General features: G+C 63.5%; 2 protein-coding genes across 7 annotated transcripts in view; one reads left to right on the top strand and one right to left on the bottom strand.

Annotated features, from left to right (window-relative positions):
* AFAP1 (actin filament associated protein 1) overlaps positions 1–8,571 on the top strand; it is a 146,512-nt gene extending 137,941 nt beyond the window's left edge. For all 6 annotated transcript variants that reach the window (XM_058723175.1, XM_058723173.1, XM_058723171.1 and 3 more), the window contains 2 exons: positions 1,916–2,077; positions 4,404–8,571. In XM_058723175.1, the coding sequence (XP_058579158.1) occupies positions 1,916–2,077; positions 4,404–4,430 (189 nt within the window). In that variant the 3' untranslated portion in view covers positions 4,431–8,571. The remainder of the gene's footprint in view (positions 1–1,915; positions 2,078–4,403) is intronic.
* Positions 8,572–19,357: 10,786 nt separating this feature from the next.
* The window catches only part of SORCS2 (sortilin related VPS10 domain containing receptor 2), a 472,981-nt gene continuing 469,695 nt past the window's right edge, over positions 19,358–22,643 (bottom strand). Inside the window, 1 exon segment of the mRNA XM_058723168.1 lies at positions 19,358–21,853. Coding sequence (XP_058579151.1) covers positions 21,789–21,853 — 65 coding nt within the window. The 3' untranslated portion in view covers positions 19,358–21,788.

Genomic DNA, 22,643 nt, shown 5'->3' with positions numbered 1-22,643 from the left:
TACTTCCGTTTTACGGTCGAGGAACGTGGGACCCAGAGAAGTGAAGTGACCCCCCCCCCCCCGCCCCGAGCACACGTGGCCAGCGGGGAGCCCTGAATGCGGTGCCTCCTTCTCTGCGGGAGCCTGTGACCCCCCCCCCCCCCCACCACCTGCCCCGCTTCCCAGGGCTCCTTTCTGTCCCTCTTTCCAAACTTCCTGGCAAAATGTGGAGCCTGGGTGAAGCCCCCTGCCCCTCCCCTCAGCACTGGGGTGGACCCGCGGGGAAGACTGATGTCTTTACGGATGTATGGCACAGCTGAAACCCCGCATCCCCCCGGGGGTTCCTCCTCTCTCTAGCGGTGACCCTGCACCCCCCCCCCCAACCAAGAGTCCCCATCTTGGCCCCCATTTATCAACTCTTCTCCTTTGGGGCTCACAAAGCCAAGCCTGTCCTTGGGAAGGCTCAGGACTGGTCTGTTTGAGCCTCCCCATCCAGCCCACAGGGCCCGGCCACGTCCTCCCTCGGGAGGTCTCTCCTTGGACCTTGGTGCTGTCATCAGTCCCGGCACTGGCAGCTCCCGGCTCTACCCGCCCGGACCTTGTCCTGGGAATGCGGCTCATGGGACAGATGTCCCAGAGGAGCATCACGGGCTGCCTTACGGACCCAGCTTGGCCTCTCCCAGGGAGAGATGGTGTTACTCTCTCCTTACCAACCATTCTGTCCCCCACTCCCTCCTGGCCAGCATGGCCTTTGAAAAGCATGTCCAAGTGAACCGGAACATGGGTACAGCTAGCTGCTTGGCATCCAGGGCCAGCAGCCCCCGTAGGGGGTTCCAAGTGACCCAACTGAGTGGTGATTGAAGCAGTGTTCTACTCAGTGGCGTGCCGTATGACCCAAGCAGCATGCGACCATGTGTTATGCCGCCATGATGGAGAGCTTGGTCCTGGGCCCCCATCGGGGTGGGCACTGCTCCCCACCAGTCCTCTTCCCCAGGGAGCAGCCTGTGTCCTTGTGGGGGGGGGGCGGGGTGCTGCCAATTGTAGGCACATTTGGTCACATGCTAAGCGTTTCAGAAGATGTCTTCCTGGGGCGCCTGGGTGGCGCAGTCGGTTGAGCGTCCGACTTCAGCCAGGTCACGATCTCGCAGTCCGTGAGTTCGAGCCCCGCGTCGGGCTCTGGGCTGATGGCTCGGAGCCTGGAGCCTGTTTCCGATTCTGTGTCTCCCTCTCTCTCTGCCCCTCCCCCGTTCATGCTCTGTCTCTCTCTGTCCCAAAAATAAATAAAAAACGTTGAAAAAAAAAATTAAAAAAAAAAAAGAAGACGTCTTCCTTTGGTGTCCACAAGCTGTATGGGCTGCAGGATTACCCGGGCTGGGGTCACTCCAGGGAGCTCTGCGCTGCCACCAGCCACGGTCACAGTGACTTTCACTGCCCGGTGGCACGCAGAGCTCTCTGAAGGTACAAAGCACCGTGCAAATGGACAGCTGCCCAGCTCGACCAGTCGTCCCGTCTGAAATGGCGTTTTGAAGGTGCTCTCAGAACCGGGTGCTCACCATGCAGGGCCATTGTCATTGTTGTCTCTGCCTGTTTCCAAAACCCATGTGTTTTCTTTAAAATGAACAATTCTCGGGGTGCCCGGGTGGCTCAGTCAGTTGAGCATCTGACTTTGGCTCAGGCCGTGATCTCACCGTTCGTGTGTTCAAGCCCCGTGTCAGGCTCTGTGCTGACAGCTCAGAGCCTGGAGCCTGCTTCGGATTCCGTGTCTCCATCTCTCTCTGCCCCTCCCCCACTTGTGCTCTGTCTCTCTCTCTCTCTTTCTCTCTGTCTCTCAAAAATAAATAAATGTTAAAAAATTTAAATGAATGATTCTCCTGCTGGAAAATGCTGATGGCCTGGAAACCATACCTCACGAGGGGCCTTCTCTCTGCGTTGACAGTCTCCAGTTTTTAGGCATCGGACTCTGGAGAGCTCACCCATGTCCAGCTGCGAGACCAGCGATGCCGAGGGCCCGGTGCCGGTGAACAGCGCGGCCGTGCTGCGGAAGAGCCAGCCTACCGGGAGCTCCCCCTGCCGCGGGCACGTGCTGCGGAAGGCCAAGGTGAGCTCCGCCCTCCCGTGTGCAGAGGCATCCGCCCCAGGGTGTGCTGGCTGCTGTGGGAGGGACAGGTGGGGGGGGGGGGTGCTCCAAGGACCTCGCCGTTATCCCCACAGCCAGGGCCTCCTTCAGGGTCCTCCTCCTTTTCAAAGGCCAAGAGCCCCAGAACCTAGCTCAGGGCACCGACCAGCTGGTGTCCCTAGCAACTGTGGCTCTGGGCGGACCTGGGGTGGGGACTGGACCAGGTGACCTCCGGTCCTCAGAGTCCAGGCTGCCCCACTGCCTTGCCGGTGGTGCTGGGGGCACAGGGTGAACCCCTGTGCCCACCTGTGCTCTCCAGTCTCCTGTCTGGGATCGGCCCTGACAAGCTGGGATGCTAGACCGAAAACTCTCAGAAAATGTTAAATCCGTTATAGTTTGTCAAAGTGAACGGTTCTTGACTGCGGTGACCGCAAGCGTGGCATGCAGAGAAGTCGGGCTGGGAGTAATTACCTTAATTCATCAGATGCATGTAATTTGCTCTGACGCGTGTGGAGGCGGGCAGCCTCCCTTTGCCGCCTCTGGGCCCTTCGTCGCTGTGAGAACCTGCCCGACCTGGCTAGAGATGCAGTGTCTTCTGAGAGGTGGCTGTGTGTGGGTGAGAGCGGCCCTCTGGGTGCCCACGGTGGGTGCTGGCGGCTGTGGCTGCGGGCACGTCCTTCCTGGCACACGCTTGACTGTTGAGAGGTGTCCCTGCCGTGTGCCCGTTAGCCCCCCCGGGGAGCGCACAGAGCCGGCCCCCCTGGTCCCGCTAGTTGTTTGTAGGTGAGCCGTGCAGTAAGAGTGTGGCAGCTATTTTGTTTCTCTCCTGTGGAAGAAATCAGATTTACCACTGAGCCGCGGCAGCCCCCCATCCAGCTGTATGCCCCGGGGGCGCCCGGCAGCCCCCCGGCTTGGGGACGGCAGCTCCTGCCGCTTCTCCGTGACCTCGGCCGGTTCAGATGGGTGGCAGCACTGAGGCCAGCCCAGGCCCACAGAGGGGAGCCGCTGTCCCTGCTTGCGGGTCCCTCACTGAGGGAGGGGGGTCGCACAGGGGTTTCCCGGGATCCCTGGGAGGGGACAGGGGCCTCATGGCCGGGGTCAGGGCCAGGGGCTTTGGGAACAGTAATCCACACTTAGGGGCATCACACGCGTGCTCTCAGGGGCCCACCCCAGCCCCTTTCTGAGGACCAGGACAGTCGGCTCGTTCTGGGCACGGGAGGGGTTAGCCCAGATGGCATCCCTTAAGTGACTTCTGGGTCCCGATGGGAACCCGGATGGTGGGAGGCACCTGTCATGGGCTTTCAGCTCCAGGCCCGGTGCTCCCCCCGGCTCCGTCAGGAAACCTGCACGCTGACGGGTGTTCTGGAAGCCTGGTGCCATGGCCTCAGCGTGCCTTTGGAGCCTCCACAGGCAAACCCGTCCGGAGGTGGCGGGTGCCGGGCTGCTTCACAGTGGCGCCCGACCTCTCCGCACACTCTCCAGCGAGGGCCTGCAGGGCTGTGGTCTCCCTTCCCACCTTGTCCTGCTTCGGTGTGTTCGTGCAGCTCTCTCTGTCCCTCCTGGCTTTGGCCACTGTGACCCGCGCCTGGCGATTGCATTACCTTTGCTAAACTTGTCGGGGAGACACGTGGCAGCTTCTGTGGACAACACGCACACCCGTCTTCTCTCTAAACCCTGCACAGCCCCGGGGCACATCGTGAGCCGCAGCGGTGTGGCGGGAAGTGGGGGGGCAGAACGCGGCCTCCTGGCTTTCACGGTGGACACACCTGCCCACGTGGCCGTCTCGGGGAAGCAGCAGAAGGGCCGAGGGAGGCCGCACTGGAGGCCGGTCCTCTGTCTGCACAGCCTGCCTGACCGTGCCCACACGTGGTTTCCTGGGCGTGAGGGCGGCTCGGTTTTGCTTCTGTTTCCGGCACGTTGGCCAAAGCTGTGCTTTTAACTGTAACTAAGCTTCGACTTTCGACCCCAGAAAAGGTGAGAAATCCCCCGTTTCATGCGATGTGCGCAGGTGCGCAGTGAACAAGCCCCGTTAGTCCAGCAGGAGTCGGGCGTGCACGTCGGCCAGCGCTGCCCCCCGGGGCGTGGGGGATGGAGCGCGGCCGCCCCGCTCGGCCCCCGGCCCCGCGCCCACACACGCCCCCTCCCTGCACCTCCTGGCGGCCCCTCGCGTGCGTCTGACTCCCGGGTGGGACGGCCATTCTCCCCGCCGTGCCGGTCCCCACACTGCAGGCGGCCTGCGTCCCCGGGGCGCAGCCCTGCCTCCTGGCCCCGGCCACCGTGACCTGTGCCTTCCTCTCGCCACACTTAGGAATGGGAGCTGAAGAACGGGACGTAGAGCACGGCAGGACGCCCCGCCTGCGTGGCCGCGGCACAGGACGCGAGGGTTTGTGACCGAGCCCCGACGCCAGCGCCCACGCCCGCCCGCGCGCACTCTCGCTACTGTTCACGTCCCCCTTAAAGAGACTTCCTGGTAACACTTTGGCTTCCGCCTCCACTTGCCAAAGAGCAGAGAGGACGGGAAGGAGCCCCGTGGCGAACGGGGAGCTGCACCCCTTTCCCGGGTTCCGGGAGCGCCGGGCCCTCGCGGGTGAGTGCGGCCGGCGTGGGCAGGGGCACCGCCCTACCCGTCTGCGCCTCGGCCGGGGTCTCCGCGTCCCTCCCCACGCGCCCGTCCCCCTCGTCACTGGAGGCGGGCACATGATGCATCTGTGCTGTGAAGCATCTTTCCCCTTTTACCGTCTTTTTTCTGGACAAAGGCTTTTGTCACCATGACGTGAAAAGCTGCCATTCTTTTTAAACTTTAAAAAGATTCTCCTTTTATCACGTGTTGCACTTAGCTCTAAGGGTTCTTCAGAGGTTCTGTACCATATTTTATTAATTATTTGTACTGCTTTTGAAAGGCAGCGGAGTGTCTCTGCTGCTCACCAATGTGTGTCCTTGTCCCCTTCCCCGCTGTCCCGACCCTGCCTGCCACTCAGAGCCCGCAGGTGCCTCGCGGGATTACAGTGAAACCTCCACTTACAGACGGGCCAGTCCCGTGAGAGAAGCAGGTTCTGGAAGCCGCCCGGCCACAGAACCAGAGCATCCTCGTGCAGGACGAGAGCACGGCCCTGCCTCCCGCATGCACACCCGGAGCGCAGGGGCACTGGGCTGCTCCCAGGCCCGCGGGCCGGGGTCGGGTCCCTGCACCCGTGTGGCGTTTCTAAGAGCCAGGTAATCTGCTGTGTCTCCAGAGGGACCCTCTCAGGAATCCTCAGTAATGGGGGGTGCAGCTACCGATGGAATAAAAGTCGGTCACCCCAGGACCCCTCTGCAGACAGATTCGGGGGCACGCGTCACACACGCGTGGAGGTCGTTTCCTGCACCATGTGGAGCCGCGGCGGAGCAAGGCTTCCGTCCGCCGCGGGTTCCCCACCAAATACGGGAACCGCAGACAAGAAGCGGTCTCCCCTGCTTTTCCCCCAGGCGCCCGCATAGCCTGTCCTGGGCTCCGCCACGGCTCCCACCGCCCTTTCTTCTTAGGGGTCCTGAGGCTGCCTGTGACCTTAGCGAGACAGTTCACAGCAGGGAGTGTGAGCTGTGGAGCTGGGCCGAGCGGAGACACAGCTGTCGCCTGGCCTGGCCCTCAGGGCCCCCGTCACCCGTTAGCAGGTGGAGACATATCTCCCCAGCACCCAGCCCATTCGACCCCCTGGGACATCGAGGGGGAATGCCCCCAAGACCTCAGGGCCCATCTTCCCAGCACTGCTGTCGTCCGTGTGGGAAGCTGGACCGCCTTGCCTTCCTTCTATGAAACTGATTTTCTGTAAAAGCAAAAAGTGTGATCCACCGTAGATTTTTGCTGCCTTCCGGTCCAGTAAAATTTCTCAGCGTAAGGCGCTGGGGCCTCTCTGCTTGACAGCCGACTTTGCCCGAGACAGCTGCCCGGTTAGGGCCATCAGGAGGGAAAGTGTGCAGACTGTGCGCCCGACCGTGGACAGCACAGCCGGGGAGACCCCAGGCGGTGCTAACCCTCATCCCCATGAGTTTGCCCAAGAACACAGCCCGTTGGAGCCAGAGCCTGGACTAGGACTCGGACCCTGGTCCTCACGCTCCTGACGAACAAAACTGGTGTCTAAAACGCCAGGTTTTAAATTCGCTTTCACAGCCACGAACCCTTTAAAGGGGCCAACAGGCTCAGGCGGGTCCTGCGTCCCGCGGAGCCACCTGTGGGGGTCGCGCGGAGAGCAAGTCTGCTGACATTGGGCTCCTTTGCTGTGCGTTCCCCTCGATGTCTTTAGATTTGGTCAGAAAGTTAGGTGAAGGGATTTGCTTCAAATTAAGTTATTTATTTGTATATGTTCAATAAATAGAGTTTTTAATTTATGTCTGTATATATTAGACACACATTAGCCATCTTGTCAGGATCCTGACAGTGATGTCATTTTGCCACCTTCCCCAAGCACCCCAGGGCTCGGGCCCTGCCCGGCCAGGTGACGTGTGCAGCGGGCTGAGGGTCCCTCGCTGCGTGGGTGCCGGTCACGTCCCACTGGAGACATCACCCGAGCCGTAACAGACGGTCCTGTTCATGGAGTGATGGCCAGACCATGACGGGGCCCTGACCCAAAGTGGGAGGCACGCGCTGGGCTCGCAGATGGGACCAGCTCTGAGGGTGACGGGCCACTTCCATTCGTACTTGAAGCCACACCGTCAGTCTCCAGGCGCTGCCTCTGGTCACATGTCATCCACCTTCAAAATCCCCTCCTGCCTCCTGTGTTTGTAATGTTTGAAAGTCACCCACCAGCCTTTTGCACAGAAGCAGATGGTCACCTCAGTGTGGGCACAGGTGGGCAGAAAATGGTCACCTGGTGTGGGCACAGGTGGGAAGGTCACTTTTCCTTTGTTCAGAGTCCGTAGAGGGTTGGGCAAGGCCCTGCAAGCTGGCCACACCCTTGCCGGGCGTCTGGAAGGTTCCACCACAGGGTAACCAGTGTGGGTCTGGGGAGCAGTCCAGATGGCCGTGGAGCTTTCTGGAGTCTTCTCTGGGTGACCTTTCACGCCGTGGTGTGAACCTGTTCCCCGCCCCCCCGCCCCCCCCCCCCCCCCCCCCCCCCCCGCCATCCCGTTCATCCGCACACCTCTGTGTTGCCAAGCCTGATCTCCCCCGCTTGCGTTTCAACAAACTACCCGAATGGTTTGCGGATTTACCTTTTGTCAAGTCTGTTTGGAGCGGTCTGTGCCCTCAGGCCTGAAGGCCGCGCCCAGGAAGGAGACTCAGACTTGTTCACTCACAGCCACAGTCTGGAACCTGTGTGCAGCTTTGCAAGGGGATCAACCTGGGGGCAGCATGGGTGTTTCGGGCAGGACCCATTTGTCTGTGGTCACATCTTTTCTGTCCAGAAGGGAATGGCGACCGTCCCCGCGTGCCCTCTGGCTGGAAGCCTCATCTTGGCCACACACCTGGCCGTGCACTCGGTCTGCCGGCTGAGGCGTGTGACAGGACCTGCCGAGGGGCAAGGCGGCATCGCTCCCATGGCCCACTGTGGCTGCCCTCTTTTTTTTTTTTTCTAAGATAATTTTTTAATGGGAAAAATTTTAAGTCTGTCGTGTCGTTTTAAAGAGAGCAATTACTCTTTGTTCCTGTTGTCATTGCTGGCTGCTTGCTGTCCCCGTGGAGGGCCGGGTTGATACTGTGAAGACGTGACGGGGAACGACACCGCGTGCCCAGAGGCGGGCTCAGCCTCTCCCGCGAGCGCCCCCAGGCGGCGTGTCCGGGGCGAAGGCAGGTGGCTGCGCCCCAGGGGTCGCCGGGCTCCCTCGATTCCGCCGCCCCATCTTTTGTGAACCAGTTCCAGCTGCGATCTTCCAGAAAAAGTCCCCTTTCCTGCAGCGGGCACGTGTCCCCAGGCGTTCCGAGCTGTCGCCATGGAAGGTATTTTCAACATGGGATCGTCAGATCGTGATTCTTAGGGACCAAAGGTGTTTTCAATGAAATAATCTTTGTATTTGATTTCTAGTGAGAAGGGAAGCAGTGACTTTAAATTTTCACACCAACTTTTGCATCATATTTAGCATTAATTGACCACGGCTATAAGTTGTAAAATGTTTTCATATTAAGATTGTAATTATTTCCTACTGTATTTTTAAAAAAAAAAAACAACTAAAGTCATATTTAAAATTCTCTTTGAAAAAAACAAACTCGAAGCATCAAAGATTTTTTTTTAATTAAATATGTCACCGGTGCCCATTTTAAATGATTGTAAATAGATTTTCACTGTATTTCTCAATGTATTTAATTCATGAAGTAAGAACTTTTATCAGTGGAAACTGCCAATGGAGATACCAGTTTTCAGGCCGTTTGCTCCATATTGTAGTAAATCACTTGAATTTTCTGCTTTACTAACTGATTTTTCTACTGTTTTACACGGTGTAGCGCACGGACTGGCGCCCTCCGGCGTGCCTCATTTGTGTGTTATCAATAAAGCGGTACTCGTCCAGCCAGCCTCCGGGTCTCGCTCGCTCGGTTTGCAGAGCAGCCGGGAACAGGGCGAGTTGCGGGCGGTCTCCATGGTGGGGCGGGGGGTGGAGAAGGAGCAGGGGAGGAGCAGGTAGGGGCTGTGCTTTGTTTCCATCTGCAAGGACCCTCTTTCATGAAAGAGCCTGAGCTGTTGTGTTTTTAAGTGGTTCGTAGTCTACAGACCCGAACTGAAGAAACCCTTGTGCACCTGCTGAGTGCCGGGCTCCGGGCCAGGTTACGAATCGGACGTGTCTTGCTCTCGGGGGCTCGCTCACGTCCACAGTCAGCCGGGACGTCCCCGGCGAGTGCAGGGCCGCGTGGAGACGTCCGGCATCTCCAGGAAAGGTGTGGCGGCCTTTGAGACGGTGGGGAGGGTGTGCAGGAGGGTGGGTACTTGAGCCAGGCCGTGGTGTTTAAACAGGAGTTCGGCAAGGAGCGAGGCAAAGGAAGGACGTCGCCGTCGGAGGCAGCGGCAGGAGCGGAGGGTGGAGAGGGAGAACAGGGGCCGCTCCGGCCAAGGCAGGCAGCTGTGAGGACACGGGAAGGCGGGGGTGGCGAGGTGGAAGGTGAGTCTAGACCAGCGGCTGGAGAGACCGGAGGGTCCCCCCGCGTCCTGTGGAGAAGAGGGAGCTGTGGGGCACGTCCGGGGCTCCGCACGTGGGTGGGATGGCCCCATGTCTGTTTGGAGGAAGGAAGACGGCCGCCAGCCGGGACCTGAATGAGAGTGACAGCCCGAGGCCGGCTCGCAGCGGTGCAGAGAGGCAGGGATGCCCCCCGCGGGTGCACGCGCCCAGTCTGAGCCGCAGATGGAGCCGACCAAGCCCCGCCCCCGCCAGGTGGCCGGCTCCTGCCCCCAGAGCTCTCCTTGACCTGGTCCTGCCTAAGGAAGGGCTGGCACGGGCAGGAGACGGCCCCAGCTGCGGGGCTGGCCGGTCGTTGGACAAGACGATCCTGGGGTCCGAGGAGCCGCCCCTGGCGAGGTGAGGGGGGGCCCGCAGGGTGGAAGTCCCGCTCGACAAGCAGGGGGGCCGGGTCTGACCCCGGGTCGGCGAGTCGCTGCACGAGTATCTATGTGGGACCCAGGGACGTCCGGGTGACCCGAGTGCCCGCCCAGACCCACCTTCCAGGGTGCCCCTCGCCCCGAATTGTCTCCCTGTGGTGTGGGGTGGGGCTGGGCCCGTCACAGATGGCGAAAGGGCCTTTCGTTCCATCCGTCTTAGGTGGGGGGGGGGGTCTCGGCATGGCCGTAACCCTGTGTAACCCCACGCAGGAGCCGGGACAGAGCTTTCCCTGCCCCAACGAGAGCTGTCCGCCACCCCACCACCCACCCCCCACCCCCCCCCGCCAGGCAGTCTGTCTCCCGGGGAGATTTGGTAAGTCTGTGTTGTCTGTGTTGACTGAGGCTCTTTCTCAGGTCTCGAACACAGGTCACGCCCCACTGGGTTGACGAAGGAACAGGAAGTGCCTCTTTAATTTCTTTTAAAGCTCAGCCAGAAGACCCCAGAGACGACTCAGGATACTCATCATGTGCGTTATAACTTGGGGCGGGGGGCAGGCGACACAAAACCTCACCAGCGTAAATCAGGAGCCCAGCTCCTTAAGGGGAAGCAGGGAAGACGTTAGCTGGTGTCTGGGATCCAGAAATTTCATGATGGGAACTTCATCGATCTTCTGATGAGTGGCTGTCTTTTCGTACAAAGGGACCAACTGGTCAAGAAGGGGGGTGAGAGACACAGGAGGGGTGCCCACCCAGTGCGAGGGGTCAGGTACGCTCACCTCTTGACCTGGGGGGGCTGGTGCCAGCCGGCCCTGACCTCCGAGAGGGCTGGTCTGTCCTCGAGCTGCGCACGGGGGTGGGGGCGCACGGAGCTGAGGGCTGCCTGCTTCCTTCCCGGGGGGTGGCCGGCCTCACCCCTGGACACACAGACTGCCCTCCCGGGACCAGCCAGTTCCTGGAGATGGTGAAGGGCTCGCCCGTGAGCACGCTGTCCCGTGCAGACCAAGCATTCTGGAGCCCAGCCCCCAACCGCCTCCCATGTGGGGCCCCTACGCTCTGGGCCACCACCCCCTTCCCTGGTCCCCGCAGGACCTCTGCGGCCCAGAGCCTGCTGAAATCATTCCGAGTCGCCAATCCCGGGCCTGTCCGTGCCGGCCCACCTGCTCCTTCCCGTGAACCCGGTTCTCCGGTCCCTCTGCCTCCTGACCGGCCCGGTGCTGCCCCGCGTGGCCCTGCCGGTCGGCGGTCTCCGGTTTGAATTCTGCCTCGTTCTCTTCTTTCTTGGTGTCTGAAGTGCCATCTGGCTTGTCTCTGAGGGGGCCTGTCTCTCTGCCTCGCTCGTTGGCGGGTGGACATTAGAGGGCCGACTGGCGGCCGCGGCCGCAAAGTACTCTGGGGCCCGATGCTCCGAGCCCGACGCTGCTGCGCTTCTCCTGGGGCCGGACGGAGCAGAGCAGCGGTGGGAGGGCCCGACGCCCCGGGTGGCGGTGCCTCATCCTTCCCGAGTCCCTCCAGCCACGGGAGAAGCACCTCATCGGGCCCGACATTCGGGCCCCGACTGGTTTTGTTGAACAGACTCTCCTGAGCACCCGGTCAGGCCGTCCTGGGCGCTGGGAGCATAGAAATGGGTTCTACCCGCTTCCACCCTGGGTCACAGCAGGCAGTGGCCGGCGGGGAGGGGGAGCAGTCCGACAGCCACGTCCTGCACCCAAGACTGTTCTGGACACAGGGCAGGCGGGGGACGCGGACGGACCGTGAGGGTTCCCGCTCCCGCGGGGCTGAGCTTCCCGAGCGCGGCTTGGGCAACGATAAAAAACAAACAGAAACACTCAGCCTCGAAAAGCTCCAGCATTCGGGCCGAGGGAAGCCAGGCCGCAGGCCGTAAGGCAGGAACGCGGGAGAGGGCAGGGCGGAGGCTGGGGGAGCACAGACCACGCGGGGCCCTCAAGCCCAGGGGAGGTGGGGCAGCTCGGTGCTTTCGGCTGTGGGTCAGAGGGGACACAGTCCAGCTTTGGTGACTGGGTCCCCGAGCAGGAGGTGGGGCGGTCAGCACCCTGTCCCCGTCAAGGAGCCCAAGCCTGTGTGCAGGCACAGCCGCGCCCGTGGAAGAGAAGGCCCGGTCCTCCCCATAAGTGCCCCAGGGGTGACGTCTCTGAGCTGTGGCCGTTGCGGCCACCGTGGGGTCCACCCTGTGCAGACAGAGCAAGGCTCCCCTGAAGAGGGGCTCAGGGAGGAGGCAAATGCTGAATGGAGGAAAGGGGGTGCTGCTGGGTTGGGGGGCTGGGCTGGGGGCGTGCAGGGGGGCGGGGGCAACCAGCAGAGGCTGCTTCCGATGGAAAGGAGTTTCCCGGTGGGGCTGGAAGGCCCTGGAGGGTTCCAGGCAGGGAAGGAAAGTGTTTCAAGGCTCTGACGACTACACCAGGCAGAACTGGCCACGGGAGGTGGCAGAGGCCACAGGGAGGCCAGCCGGATGCACACACACGACCACGCCTTGTCCCCCAGCCCCTCCCCACCGGCAGGCCCCTCAGGTGGGCGTCCCCACATTGCAGGGTCGGCCCGTCTTCTCGGGGAGGCTGAGGGTCCCCACGACTGCCGTGTGTAAGCTTCGCGCTGCGATGGGAGTAAAGTCATGGGAACTGGATGCGGCTGGATGCCAGGCTGGGGGTCCTGGGGCACTGGAGGGGGCATTTCAGGGGGCCCGGGGGCCAGGGTGGGGCGTGTCAGGGGTTCTGGGGCGCCCGGGCGGGGGGTGTCAGGGGTCCCAATACGCCGGGGCGGGGAGGTGTCAGGGGTCCCGGGGGGCCAGGGCAGGGGGGGCTGTCAGGGGGGCCAGGGGATTTCAGTGGTCCTGGGGGTCCCGGGGGTGTCAGGGGCACCAGGAGGTATCAGGGGTCCCGGGGGGCCAGGGCAGGGAGGGTGTCAGGGGTCCCAGGGGGCTGGGGGGGGTATCAGGGGTCCCAGGGGGCGGGGGGGATGTCAGGGGTCCTGGGGGGGGCCGGGGGTGTCAGGGGCACCAAGTGGTGTCAGGGGTCCAGGGACACCTGGGTGGGGGTTGTCAGGGGTCCGGGGGACCCCGGGGTTTCAGGGGCACCAGGAGTGTCAGGGGTCCAGGGATACCTGGCGGGGGTTGTCAGGGGTCCCGGAGGGTTGGGGGGGTGTCAGGGGTCCTGGGGGGCCCGAGGGTGTCAGGGGCACCAGGAGGTATCAGGGGTCCCGGGGGCCAGGGCAGGGAGGGTGTCAGGGGTCCCAGGGGGCTGGGTGGTGTGTCAGTGGTGCCAGGGGGCTGGGGGGATGTCAGGGGTCCTGGGGGGGGCCGGGGGTGTCAGGGGCACCAGGGGGTGTCAGGGGTCCCGGGGGCCAGGGCAGGGAGGGTGTCAGGGGTCCCAGGGGGCTGGGTGGTGTGTCAGTGGTGCCAGGGGGCTGGGGGGATGTCAGGGGTCCTGGGGGGGGCCGGGGGTGTCAGGGGCACCAGGGGGTGTCAGGGGTCCTGGGGGGCCCGAGGGTGTCAGGGGCACCAGGAGGTATCAGAGGTCCCGGGGGCCAGGGCAGGGAGGGTGTCAGGGGTCCCAGGGGGCTGGGTGGTGTGTCAGTGGTGCCAGGGGGCTGGGGGGATGTCAGGGGTCCTGGGGGGGGCCGGGGGTGTCAGGGGCACCAGGGGGTGTCAGGGGTCCTAGGGGGCCGTGGGGCAGCAGTGCAGGGAGAGGAGGCAGCAAGAAGCAGCAGACCGGGCAGCCGGCCCCATCTTCCTTACCCCACCTCCTCTGCCTACCCCGCCCACGTCTGTCAAGCCGATCTAGACTCCATCTAGAATGTTCCACGGCGTGTCTCAACTACGCGCCTCCCGAGACACTGTCCTTCCCATTTCTGGCGGTGGGCACGGGACTCGCTGTCCCCAGTAGGACCTCTTCTCCCCACGGGAGCCTCGGCCTCCATATCCCACCACGCGTGAGGGCACCTTGGGGGGCGACCATCGGTGCCCACGAAACGGTAGAAGGCGCCAGAGTGGCAGGGCCTCACCCCTTCCCGCCCGCCTTCTGACCCAGGACCCTGCTCCGTCCACCCTGCCCATCGCGGCTGGCCTGCCCCACGTTACCCCCCTTCCTCCCTTCATCTCAGAAGCGGCACTCCCGGGGCGACCCGGGGTCCCCTCTGTACCCGGGTGCCATACAGGTGTGTCCCCCCCCCCCGCCCCAGTGCCCAGGTGAGCTGCTGCCTCAAGCCACGTGCATGTGGCTCTCCTGTCGCGTCCCTCTGCGTGACCCCGACAGGATGAGCAAGAAAACCGGCAAAGCTGCGGCCCCTACGCCTGTTGTAAACGCGTCCCCGGGGCTGGGGGCTCTCTCGGGGCAGGCTCTGGGCCACCCGCTTCTGGACCTTAGCCACCTAGCGTGGGGCTTGGCCCGGAGAAGCCGTTCAGAAACACGGGTGTGACAGCGGTGCCTCCACCACCACGGCCAGCGGTGACAGCGACAGCCACACCCGTCCCGCACTTGCCTCACGCACCACAGGGACGGGGCGAGGCCCGTCCTGCAGCCCCTGAAGCTTTGGCCCAGCTGAAACCACCTTCTCTGCCTGACAGACGCTCCTGGGCCCCCGAGGAATCATTCATTCCCGCCTCTCATTCATTCCCCCCAGGAATCATTCATTCGCGCCTCTCATTCATTCCCCCCAGGAATCATTCATTCAAGCCTCTCATTCATTCCCCCCAGGAATCATTCATTCAAGCCTCTCATTCATTCAAGCCTCTCATTCCTTCCCCGTTTGGTGAGCACCCACCGCCTTGGGGCAGCGCAGACTCGCGAGGAGCAAGGCTCGGAGTCCCGGCCTCTGAGGCCGCCTGGTGCTGGGGACGCACTTCAAGCAGCCGCCCTGCTAGCACGCGTGCAATTAGAGAGTGAAGCCGCGAAGAATGGTGCCGGCGCCTGGTCGTGGCGCACCGGGTCCGTGGGGCCGCGCTCGTGGGACACGCGGGGAGAAACCCGAGGCTAGTGAGACAGACGCGTGGGCGACTCCATCGCGAATGCTGCATCCGCTGTCGACGCAGAACAGGGTGGTGGGTCCAGGGAACATTCCGGAAAAGCGGGTGGTGGCTGCGTTTTGCAAGTCAGGGCTGAGAATAGGGACTGTCTCCACTGAGCCCGGGTCCCCGAGTTCCATGGGGACCACGGGACCCCGGCTGCAGGGTCTGGATGCCAGCTGGCAGCTTCCAGAGCCACGCAGGCCTGGCCTGGGGGGTGAGAAGCACAGTTTCAGCGGTGACCGTGGTGGCCGAGCCCGCGGGGATGTGCGCTGTGACTACTCGGTCCCCGTGTCCCCAGGACTGAAGTGCGAGCGTGGACGGAACCAGACAAGTACACTCGCGACCGGGTGGTTAGGGTGACCCGGGGACTGAGTCACCGTGACAGTTAGGGCCCTCGCCACCTCCCAGACCCGCACGGGTGAACCGGTCACCGTTTCCGTCTCCGGGGTGGCCCGTCCACGCCACGGGCATCCCGCCGCGTCCCGCCGATAGAGGTGGCTGAGGAGAGAGCGCCAGGTTCTCCAGGACCCGTGGCAAGACACGCATGTGCCCAATCCCCAATCCCGTGTCCTAACGGATCCGTGTCGGCCGGGTCCTAACCCTCGCGTGAGAGATTCCACAGAGGGAGGCGGGGGCCGTGAAAATCTCGGCCTTCGGCCCCGAAGAGGGCGGCTTTCCTGAGCCTGACCAGATGCTGGGGACCCTCCTGCAGATCCCCGACAGCGACCTCGGTCTGCAGCAGCCCCGCAAAGGGCTCCCAGGGCTCTCCTGGAAGCCTCGCCCCCCGGCCGCCCCGCGTCAGCAGGCAGGTGCCTCTCGTCCGGCCGGTGCGCCTGGCGCCTCAGCGTCTCCTTGACCTTCCGGGGGGGGGGGGGGGGGACCTTTGCGCTGCCGAGTGACAGCAGACAGCGGGGCACGCGGAAGAGCAGAGCACGGACACGGCAGGGGTGCTCGGCGATCCGTGGGGCGCTCCGGGTCGCTAGACCAAAGCGGAGGTCGCGGGAGCCCGCTGGGTCGCCGGCATCTCGTCCCGCAGCCGCCGGGTTTGCGCGGGGACCGTTCACTTCTCGCTCTGCTCCATCTCCGCGTTTATTCAGGTGATCGATGCTCCCACGGCCCTTTCGCCCTCGCCGGTCCCCTGCCGTCAGAGCCCTCGCCGTCGAGCCCCCTCGGCTGACACGACAGCGGGGCTGTTCTTTCTCGGAAGGCACGTGCACCTGCGGCCTCGAACGTTCCCGGATCCCGGACGTCGTCCAAGTTCCTGACAAATGAAAGCCAGCTGGGCCGAGCCGCGGCCGGACCCTTGGCGACGCCGAGCCCCCGTCTCTCGGGTCCCCCGGCCCTTCTGCCTGCGAGCCACGCGCGAGGGGGGAGCCTCAGCCCCCCTGCAAGCGTTCTGTCCATTCCGGTTGGGACGTGCCCGTCCTTGCCCTTCCAGCCCAGAAACGTGTGCGGAATCTGCTCGCTTGGGCTTTTTCAGCTCAGTCTGTGTGGACCAACGGCCCCCCGACCCCAGAGCGCTCGCAGGGGCTCTTTCGGGTCTCTTCCTCTCTCCGTCCCCTGTGCCTTTATTTTTCAGATCCCCGCCCCGCCCCCTCAGGGGTCGCCGCTCCCTTCGCTGCAGCTCTGACCCGCATTATCTTGCACGCGAACCTGCTCGTGTGCCCTGCTCTACGCCCCCTCCCGCCCAGCCCGCCCCCTTCTGTCCGGCTTCCAAGAAGGGATATTTGCTTGCGTGTTACATCCGGGCACGAGGCACGCGGTTTCTAAAATTTCCTCCAGCTTCCTCTATAGGCTCATCCGGAAAATATGCCTTTTCTCTGCATCCACAGGCCAGCCTTCCAACCGCCTTAGGCTGGGGGGCTGTCCACCTGCCCCTCCCCCGTCTGTGCCTGCTTTCTGTTCCAGGTACTTAGCCTTGAGGGAGGAGCGCCCTCCAGACCCAGCGTTTTCCGGTTCACGAGCGGAGCCCCGGCCGCCCCGCTGCCTTCCATGACCCCCAGGATTGAGGCAGGGTCCCCTCTGATCCCACATTGTGGTGTTGACGCTGCAAGACGAGCGTTTACTTCTGCCTCACCATCAGCCTTCTGTGGTTGCTCTTTGTCCCCAGTGTAGGGGCAAACAGTGGCCCCGACTCTGGCTAGGGGTGAGGGTAGGGGAGCATGTGACTCAAGACCAACACAGTGAGCTACAGGGGTTCCCTCCGGGATGGCCATGTGACCTGATCAGCACCTCTAGACTTCATGAGATGAAGGTGCCAAGTCTGGAGCTACTGCAGCCATTTTGTGACCCGAGGACAATGATGTGTATGTCCCTAACACCTGAGCGGCGGAAAGTGGTTGGGAGAAACGGAGCCATGCTGGAAGTTTTCCACATAACTCTGTGACTCAAATCGCCAGGGGAGCCTCCTCGCTGCTAGAAATTTTACCAACTTCCTCAGCGAACCCACTTCCTCCCTCTCTCGGATGACAATTTCACACCTTCTCCTGTTTCCCTGACCCCTTTTCCTGCCTCATTTGTCATTCCCTGGAAACACAGTGCAGTTGGAAGAGAAGCTCTAAACCCAGGTGCTTCCGTGCCTCCCTGTTCCCGCCCGGTACAGGCCCTCTGCTCACACTTGGGCACTGGTCCTGAGGTATGACCGCAGAGAGGCGGTCCCTTCTCTCCTGACACACCGTCCCTCTCCCCTCCTCCATTTGCTCACTCCCATCCGCACCTCTTCAGGAAGCCGTCCCCCATCGTCACTTTGCACACAGCTGCTGTCCCCCCTCTCCACTGAGTCCCAAGAAAATTCTAGAGACATTACTATATACACTGGCTTTAGTGCCTCGCCTTTGGTGACTTCCTGGACACGTTCGTCATAGGCGTGTGTCCTCACGCGGCCCGGAAGCCCTCCGCCTGGCCGCCTCCCCCGGCCGTGCTCTGCCCTCACCCACCAACCTCCTCTGCAGGAGCTGTGTGGTCACCTGGGGGCTGGCGGCTCCTAGGGACGCTCACTGGGGACCTGACGTGGTTTCTGGGCACCTTGCTGCCCTCGACTGTGGGATGGGGGCTGCTGCTGGCGGCTGGCTTTGCGAAACTGCACGAAAAGTGCCTCAGCGGACTTGGCACGTGGCGGAGACTCACTGGGAGCTGTCGTCATTACTGCGGTCACCTTGTCCTCGTCATCGCCGTGCTGGCAGGCCCCGCCTCCTCAGCCAGGACGCTGCTGGATCGTGACCACAGCTGAGCGTTTGGGCCACAGTCGTGTCGGCCGCACACGGCGTGAATGACCGTGTTTTCCCAGCACCGGGCCAGGGCGCGTTCTAGAACGAGCGAGGAAGGGCCGTCTGCCGAGCCCGGGAACCGTCTGTGACTATGACGCTACAGGGATGCCAGCGGGTCACGGGCACGCGTCAGGACAGCGCCCGGGCCGGCGCACTCAGCGCCTGAACTGGCGAGTCTGAGCTCCCTGGGCTGCCAAAGCCACCGAGCCTCGCGGGCGGCAGCTTGTTCCAACAGCGAGGCGCCCGGGGAGCCAACGGGTCGCGGCCCAGGAGAGGCGGGGACCGTGCCCGGCGTTTGAGCCACCCGCGCGGCCAGCCAGCGGGAACCAACGGCGCCTGGCGATCGCTGCGGCAAACTGAGGCTCACGGGGCGTTTGCGCGTCTAAGGCCCGTCTGGACCTGCAGGGGCGGCTGTGCAGCTGCCGGGGCCCCTCCCCCACCACATAAGCAGGCAGTGTCGTGGGAACCGAGCTCCGGGTGGGCGGCTGAGCAGGCAAGCTACTGCCCCGGCCACCCCGTCCCGGCGCCCGCAGCCCGATCCCAGGGCCACGGCCGCGGAGAGGGTGCCCTGCCTTCAAGCGCCCACGACGCCGGCGTGTGCGAGCTCGCGGTGTTTGAGGCACCTGCTCCGGGGCAAAGCCGGGGAGTCGGGCTGTCGGCTCCCACCTGTCCCCATGCTCTGTCGGCCGGACACGGCTTCAGGCTCGCCTCCTTCTGGAAACGGGGTGCGAGCACGTGGCCAATGTGCAGGGGCCTGTACGGAAGCTCGGCGTGGGAGAGAGAAGGAAGCAAGAGTTTTCCCGACGAGAGCTCACGGCTGAAGGTCCCAAGCAGCTGTGGACACGCGGCCGGAGCACTGGCCAGGGGCCGGCCTCCCGGCCCCTCAGAGACAAGCCGGGTGGCACTTCCGAGATCAAGAGATGATTGGGGCGTCTGGGGGCCTCGGTCGTTTGAGCGGCCGACTTCGGCTCAGGTCACGATCTCGCGGCTCGTGGGTTCGAGCCCCGCGTCGGGCTCTGTGCTGCCCGCTCGGAACCTGAAGTCTGCTTGGGACTCCGTGTCTCCCTCTCTCCTGCCCCTCCCCCACTCACACTCTAGCTCTCAAAATGAATGTTAAAAAAATTAAAAAAAGAGAGAGACACAGTGGGCCCAGGACTGTGCTGTGTTGCACTGTCAGCCTCCTGGCCCTCAACCTCCCGGGGCCTCCGCTCCTCATCTGGCAAATGGGCTGATGCTTCCGGGCCCTTCCGCTAGCCTTGAAAGCTGCATGCAACGACCTTATAAGCTGCTGGGGAGGATTGTTGCCTTGCAGGTGGCGTGTTCCTGATCCAGTGACCCTGAAGGTTAATGTCCTTGCCACCTGCTCCCAGCGTTAGGAACTGCTCCTGGTCCCACTCCCAGGGGCCTGGAGACCACAGTCCGAGCGGCCTGCGTGTGTGTTCATGTCAGTGTTGAATAGTCGCTTCATAATAAGGCAAAAGCCGATTATATTCATTTAATCTCTGTTAAAAGCATCACAAGTGATTTATTGATTTTTAAAAAGGAAAAATAAGAAAGGATTTTTCGCATCTTTGTTATGTGCATATACCAAGTGTGGGCATGGCCCGGTCGAATGGAGCGTTAGCTGCCCACCGCAGACCACACCTTACCCCCAGGTGCCTGTACGGCAGATTCCTAGAGCCTCAGATGTATAAGCAGACGATCCACAGACCTACATGTTGATCTATATGGCCACGGGGATGGAGAAGTACAAGGTTATCTCAGATGCCACCTTATTCCCAGGCTCTTGGGTCCACACACTCCAAATACTCTTAATAGAAACAATAACATAAAATACGAGAGAAACACCAATGACTAAGGGGGGAAAAAAACCCAAACAGCAGAGAGAATGAAGTTGAGGGGTCAAGGAAGGTCAAAGGGGAGGTCACCTGCAGGCACTGGTGAGCTGGGGGTGGGGGAGGGGCACTGTGTCCAGGGGACTCATGCCGACCGTGACCTTGGCTCTGGATGGTGCCGACAGGTTGCTGACCCTGTGTGTCTGATGCTCATGGGGCAGGCTGGGTGGGGGTGGACGGCAGGACACAGGGCTCCCTAAGGTGTCTTTGAAGACTGCCAACAGGCTGGGGGGGGGGGGTGGCAAAGGTCCAGAGAGTGCCAGCCGGGGATCCCACGCCGACCTCCCCAGCGACGCGTCCCCGGTCTCTGGGCCCCAGCCCTTCCCCAAGGAGGGTCTTAAGAACAACTTGCAGCGTGACCTCTGGAGGGGGCCCAGGAGCCCCAGCTGGTGAGCGGCGGCCTGGGCAGAGGGACTCCACCACCTGGCGTGTGACACACAGTGACCCCTTCCTCCTCGCGGCCTCAGAGTCCCTATTTGTGACACGCAAACACTGGGGGACTCCTGTGCACTGGGGGCTGTTGCGCCGCGCTTGAGGGTTTGTCCCTGGGTCTCCCCTCCTGCAGGCCTTTGTAAGGGAAGTGAGTTAATGCCCCCCAGGCTTCATTCTGGACTCACCACCAGCCAGTGAGCTCCCAGCCTGAGCTCTGGTGTTCCCCATCGCCTAGGGGGAGACCCTGAGCCCTGCCTGGGAGGGGAAAGTGGGGGGGAGGGGGGGGGGAGAAGAGGAGGGGAGGAGGGAGGGAGGAGAAAGGGAGAGGGAGGAGGGAGGGAGGGGAGAGGAGGAGGGGGGAGAAAGGGGGGAGGGAGGAGACTACTGACTTCCGGATTCAAGGCAAAAGGTGAACACCTCCCCCTGTATATTCACAAGTGTAGACTTAGGCTAGCGTCCCTGATTCTAGGCGTCTGTGAGTGAGTGGACTCACTGCACCGGGGTGCGGAGGGCTAGTCCCTGGGGCACCTCTGCTACTGTCTTGCCGTGTGACCTTGGGAAAGTCACCCCTCTCTGGGCCTCAATTTCCCCAACTTCAAAATGAGGGGCACGCTCCTGGACGGCCCTTCCGGTTCTGCCATCCGAAGCCTTTTCTGGTCCCCGGCTCCTACCCGGGTTCCTCCAACTGTAAGGAGGCACCGGGCCCTTGGTGCTTCTCCAGGCGGTGCCCCAGGGGGAGGAGGAGACCCCAGCGCGTGGGCGGGGAGGCCGGGGAGCGTGCCACCTGCTGGCCGGCTGCAGAAGTGCAGGCCCGGGCTCCGGGGGCAAAGCCCTCAGAGCATCTGTCCCTCCGGAACCCCCGGCGCTAAAGAAGGGTCCCGAGAAGGGGGCTCTGACGAAGCAACCCAGACGGCTACTGCCTGACCACAGAGTAGAAAGTTGAACAACCCCCCACCCCAGAACGCAAACAGCTACCTAAAGAGGTATTTACATTATCTGCAGTTTAAAAAGAGGCGGACGGCGGGAGGCACGGAGGGCTGTGTTGGGAGGGCCCGGGGCAGGGGTGGGGTCTGGGTCACAGGCTTTCTGGACTCTGCAGGGCGGCCCCCGCAGAGGGAGGCCATGCAGGTAGGAGCCGCCCTCCTGGGGGGGGGGGGGTGGGTATTGAAGAAGAAAGCGGGGCTCCGGGGCCCCCCCCCCGTGCGGGGACAGGGGCCCACGGTGCAGGGTGACCGGCGGCCCCGGCAGGCGCACCTCCCCGTCCCCAGGGCGGCCGGGCCTCGGGCTGGGGCCACGGGGTGTGGCGCAGCCGGGGCAGCCACGCGGGGTCCGGGGACAGAGAAGTGCCCGGTCGGGCCGGGGGCGGCGGGTGGCGCCGTGCGCCTGGTGTGTCCGGGGGGGGGGCGGGGGTCAGGCCCCCGTGCGTCTCGTGGGCTGGGGCGGCGTGAGCTGAGGAGAGGGGGCATCTGTCGCTGGACGAGGTGGCGCTTCCGCAGGCCTCTGAGGGGACGCGGGTCCCAGCACCGGTGCCCTCCGGGGATGAGACGGCGCAGAGGAGAGTGTCCGGGGCGCGGGCCTCGGGGGACATCAGCTCACCAGGTAGCTGTGCATCTCTCGGGAGTTGATGCTCAGGACCACGCCGGAGTGATTCCCTGGGAAACAGACACGGCCGCCCGTGAGCACGCCCCCGCCCCGCCCCCGCCGCAGGGGGCGCCGGGGCCCCGGCGTGTGGCCTCAGCAGCGCCACGAGGCCGACGTGCGGTGGGCGTCCCGCGGTTCCTGGAGTCGTGCGGGTGGTGCCTGAGCGCCGTGCGGGGCAGTGGGGGGGTGGGGGGGTCTCTCCGTCTCCTGGAGTGCGCGACAGGGTGGGCTCTCCCGGTGCCGTCCCGAGCGGCGGGCCCCGGCGGGCCTCGGGAGGGGAGGCCAAGGCCAAGGCCACGCGCGTCGCGCCCACTGACCTGCGACAGGGCGGCCGGCGTGCGGCAGCAGGGGGATGCGGGAGGGGCTGCGCCCCCTCCCGGCAGCGGGCGCTGCAGGGCGCGGCGTGAGCGGCAGGAGAGAGAAGGGGCGCGGTGAGGTCAGAACGCGGGTCTGGGTGGGGGACGGGGGAGGGCTCTGCGGGAGTGGGGGAGGGTTCTGGGGGGGAGGGGGAGGCTCTGTGGGGAGTGGGGAGAAGGTTCTGGGGGGGGAGGAGGGTTCTGTGGAGGGGGAGGGCTCAGCCGGGGGGAGGGTTCTGGGGGGGGAGGGGGAGGGAGGGAGGAAGGTTCTGCGGGGAGGGGGAGAGGAGGGTTCTGTGGAGGGGGAGGGTTCTGTTTGGAGAGGGGAAGGGTTCTGCGGGGGGAGGGGGAGGGTTTTGCGGGGGGAGGGTTCTGTGGGGGATGGCAGGGCTCTGCGGGGTGGGAGGGGGGAGGGGTGGGGGTGGAAGGGGAGGGTTTTGTGGGC

The sequence above is a fragment of the Neofelis nebulosa genome, chromosome 3 (assembly GCF_028018385.1).
Source record: "Neofelis nebulosa isolate mNeoNeb1 chromosome 3, mNeoNeb1.pri, whole genome shotgun sequence".
Lineage (NCBI taxonomy): Eukaryota > Metazoa > Chordata > Mammalia > Carnivora > Felidae > Neofelis > Neofelis nebulosa.
Note: the sequence above shows the minus strand (reverse complement) of the source record. Positions and strands in the feature narration are given on the sequence as shown.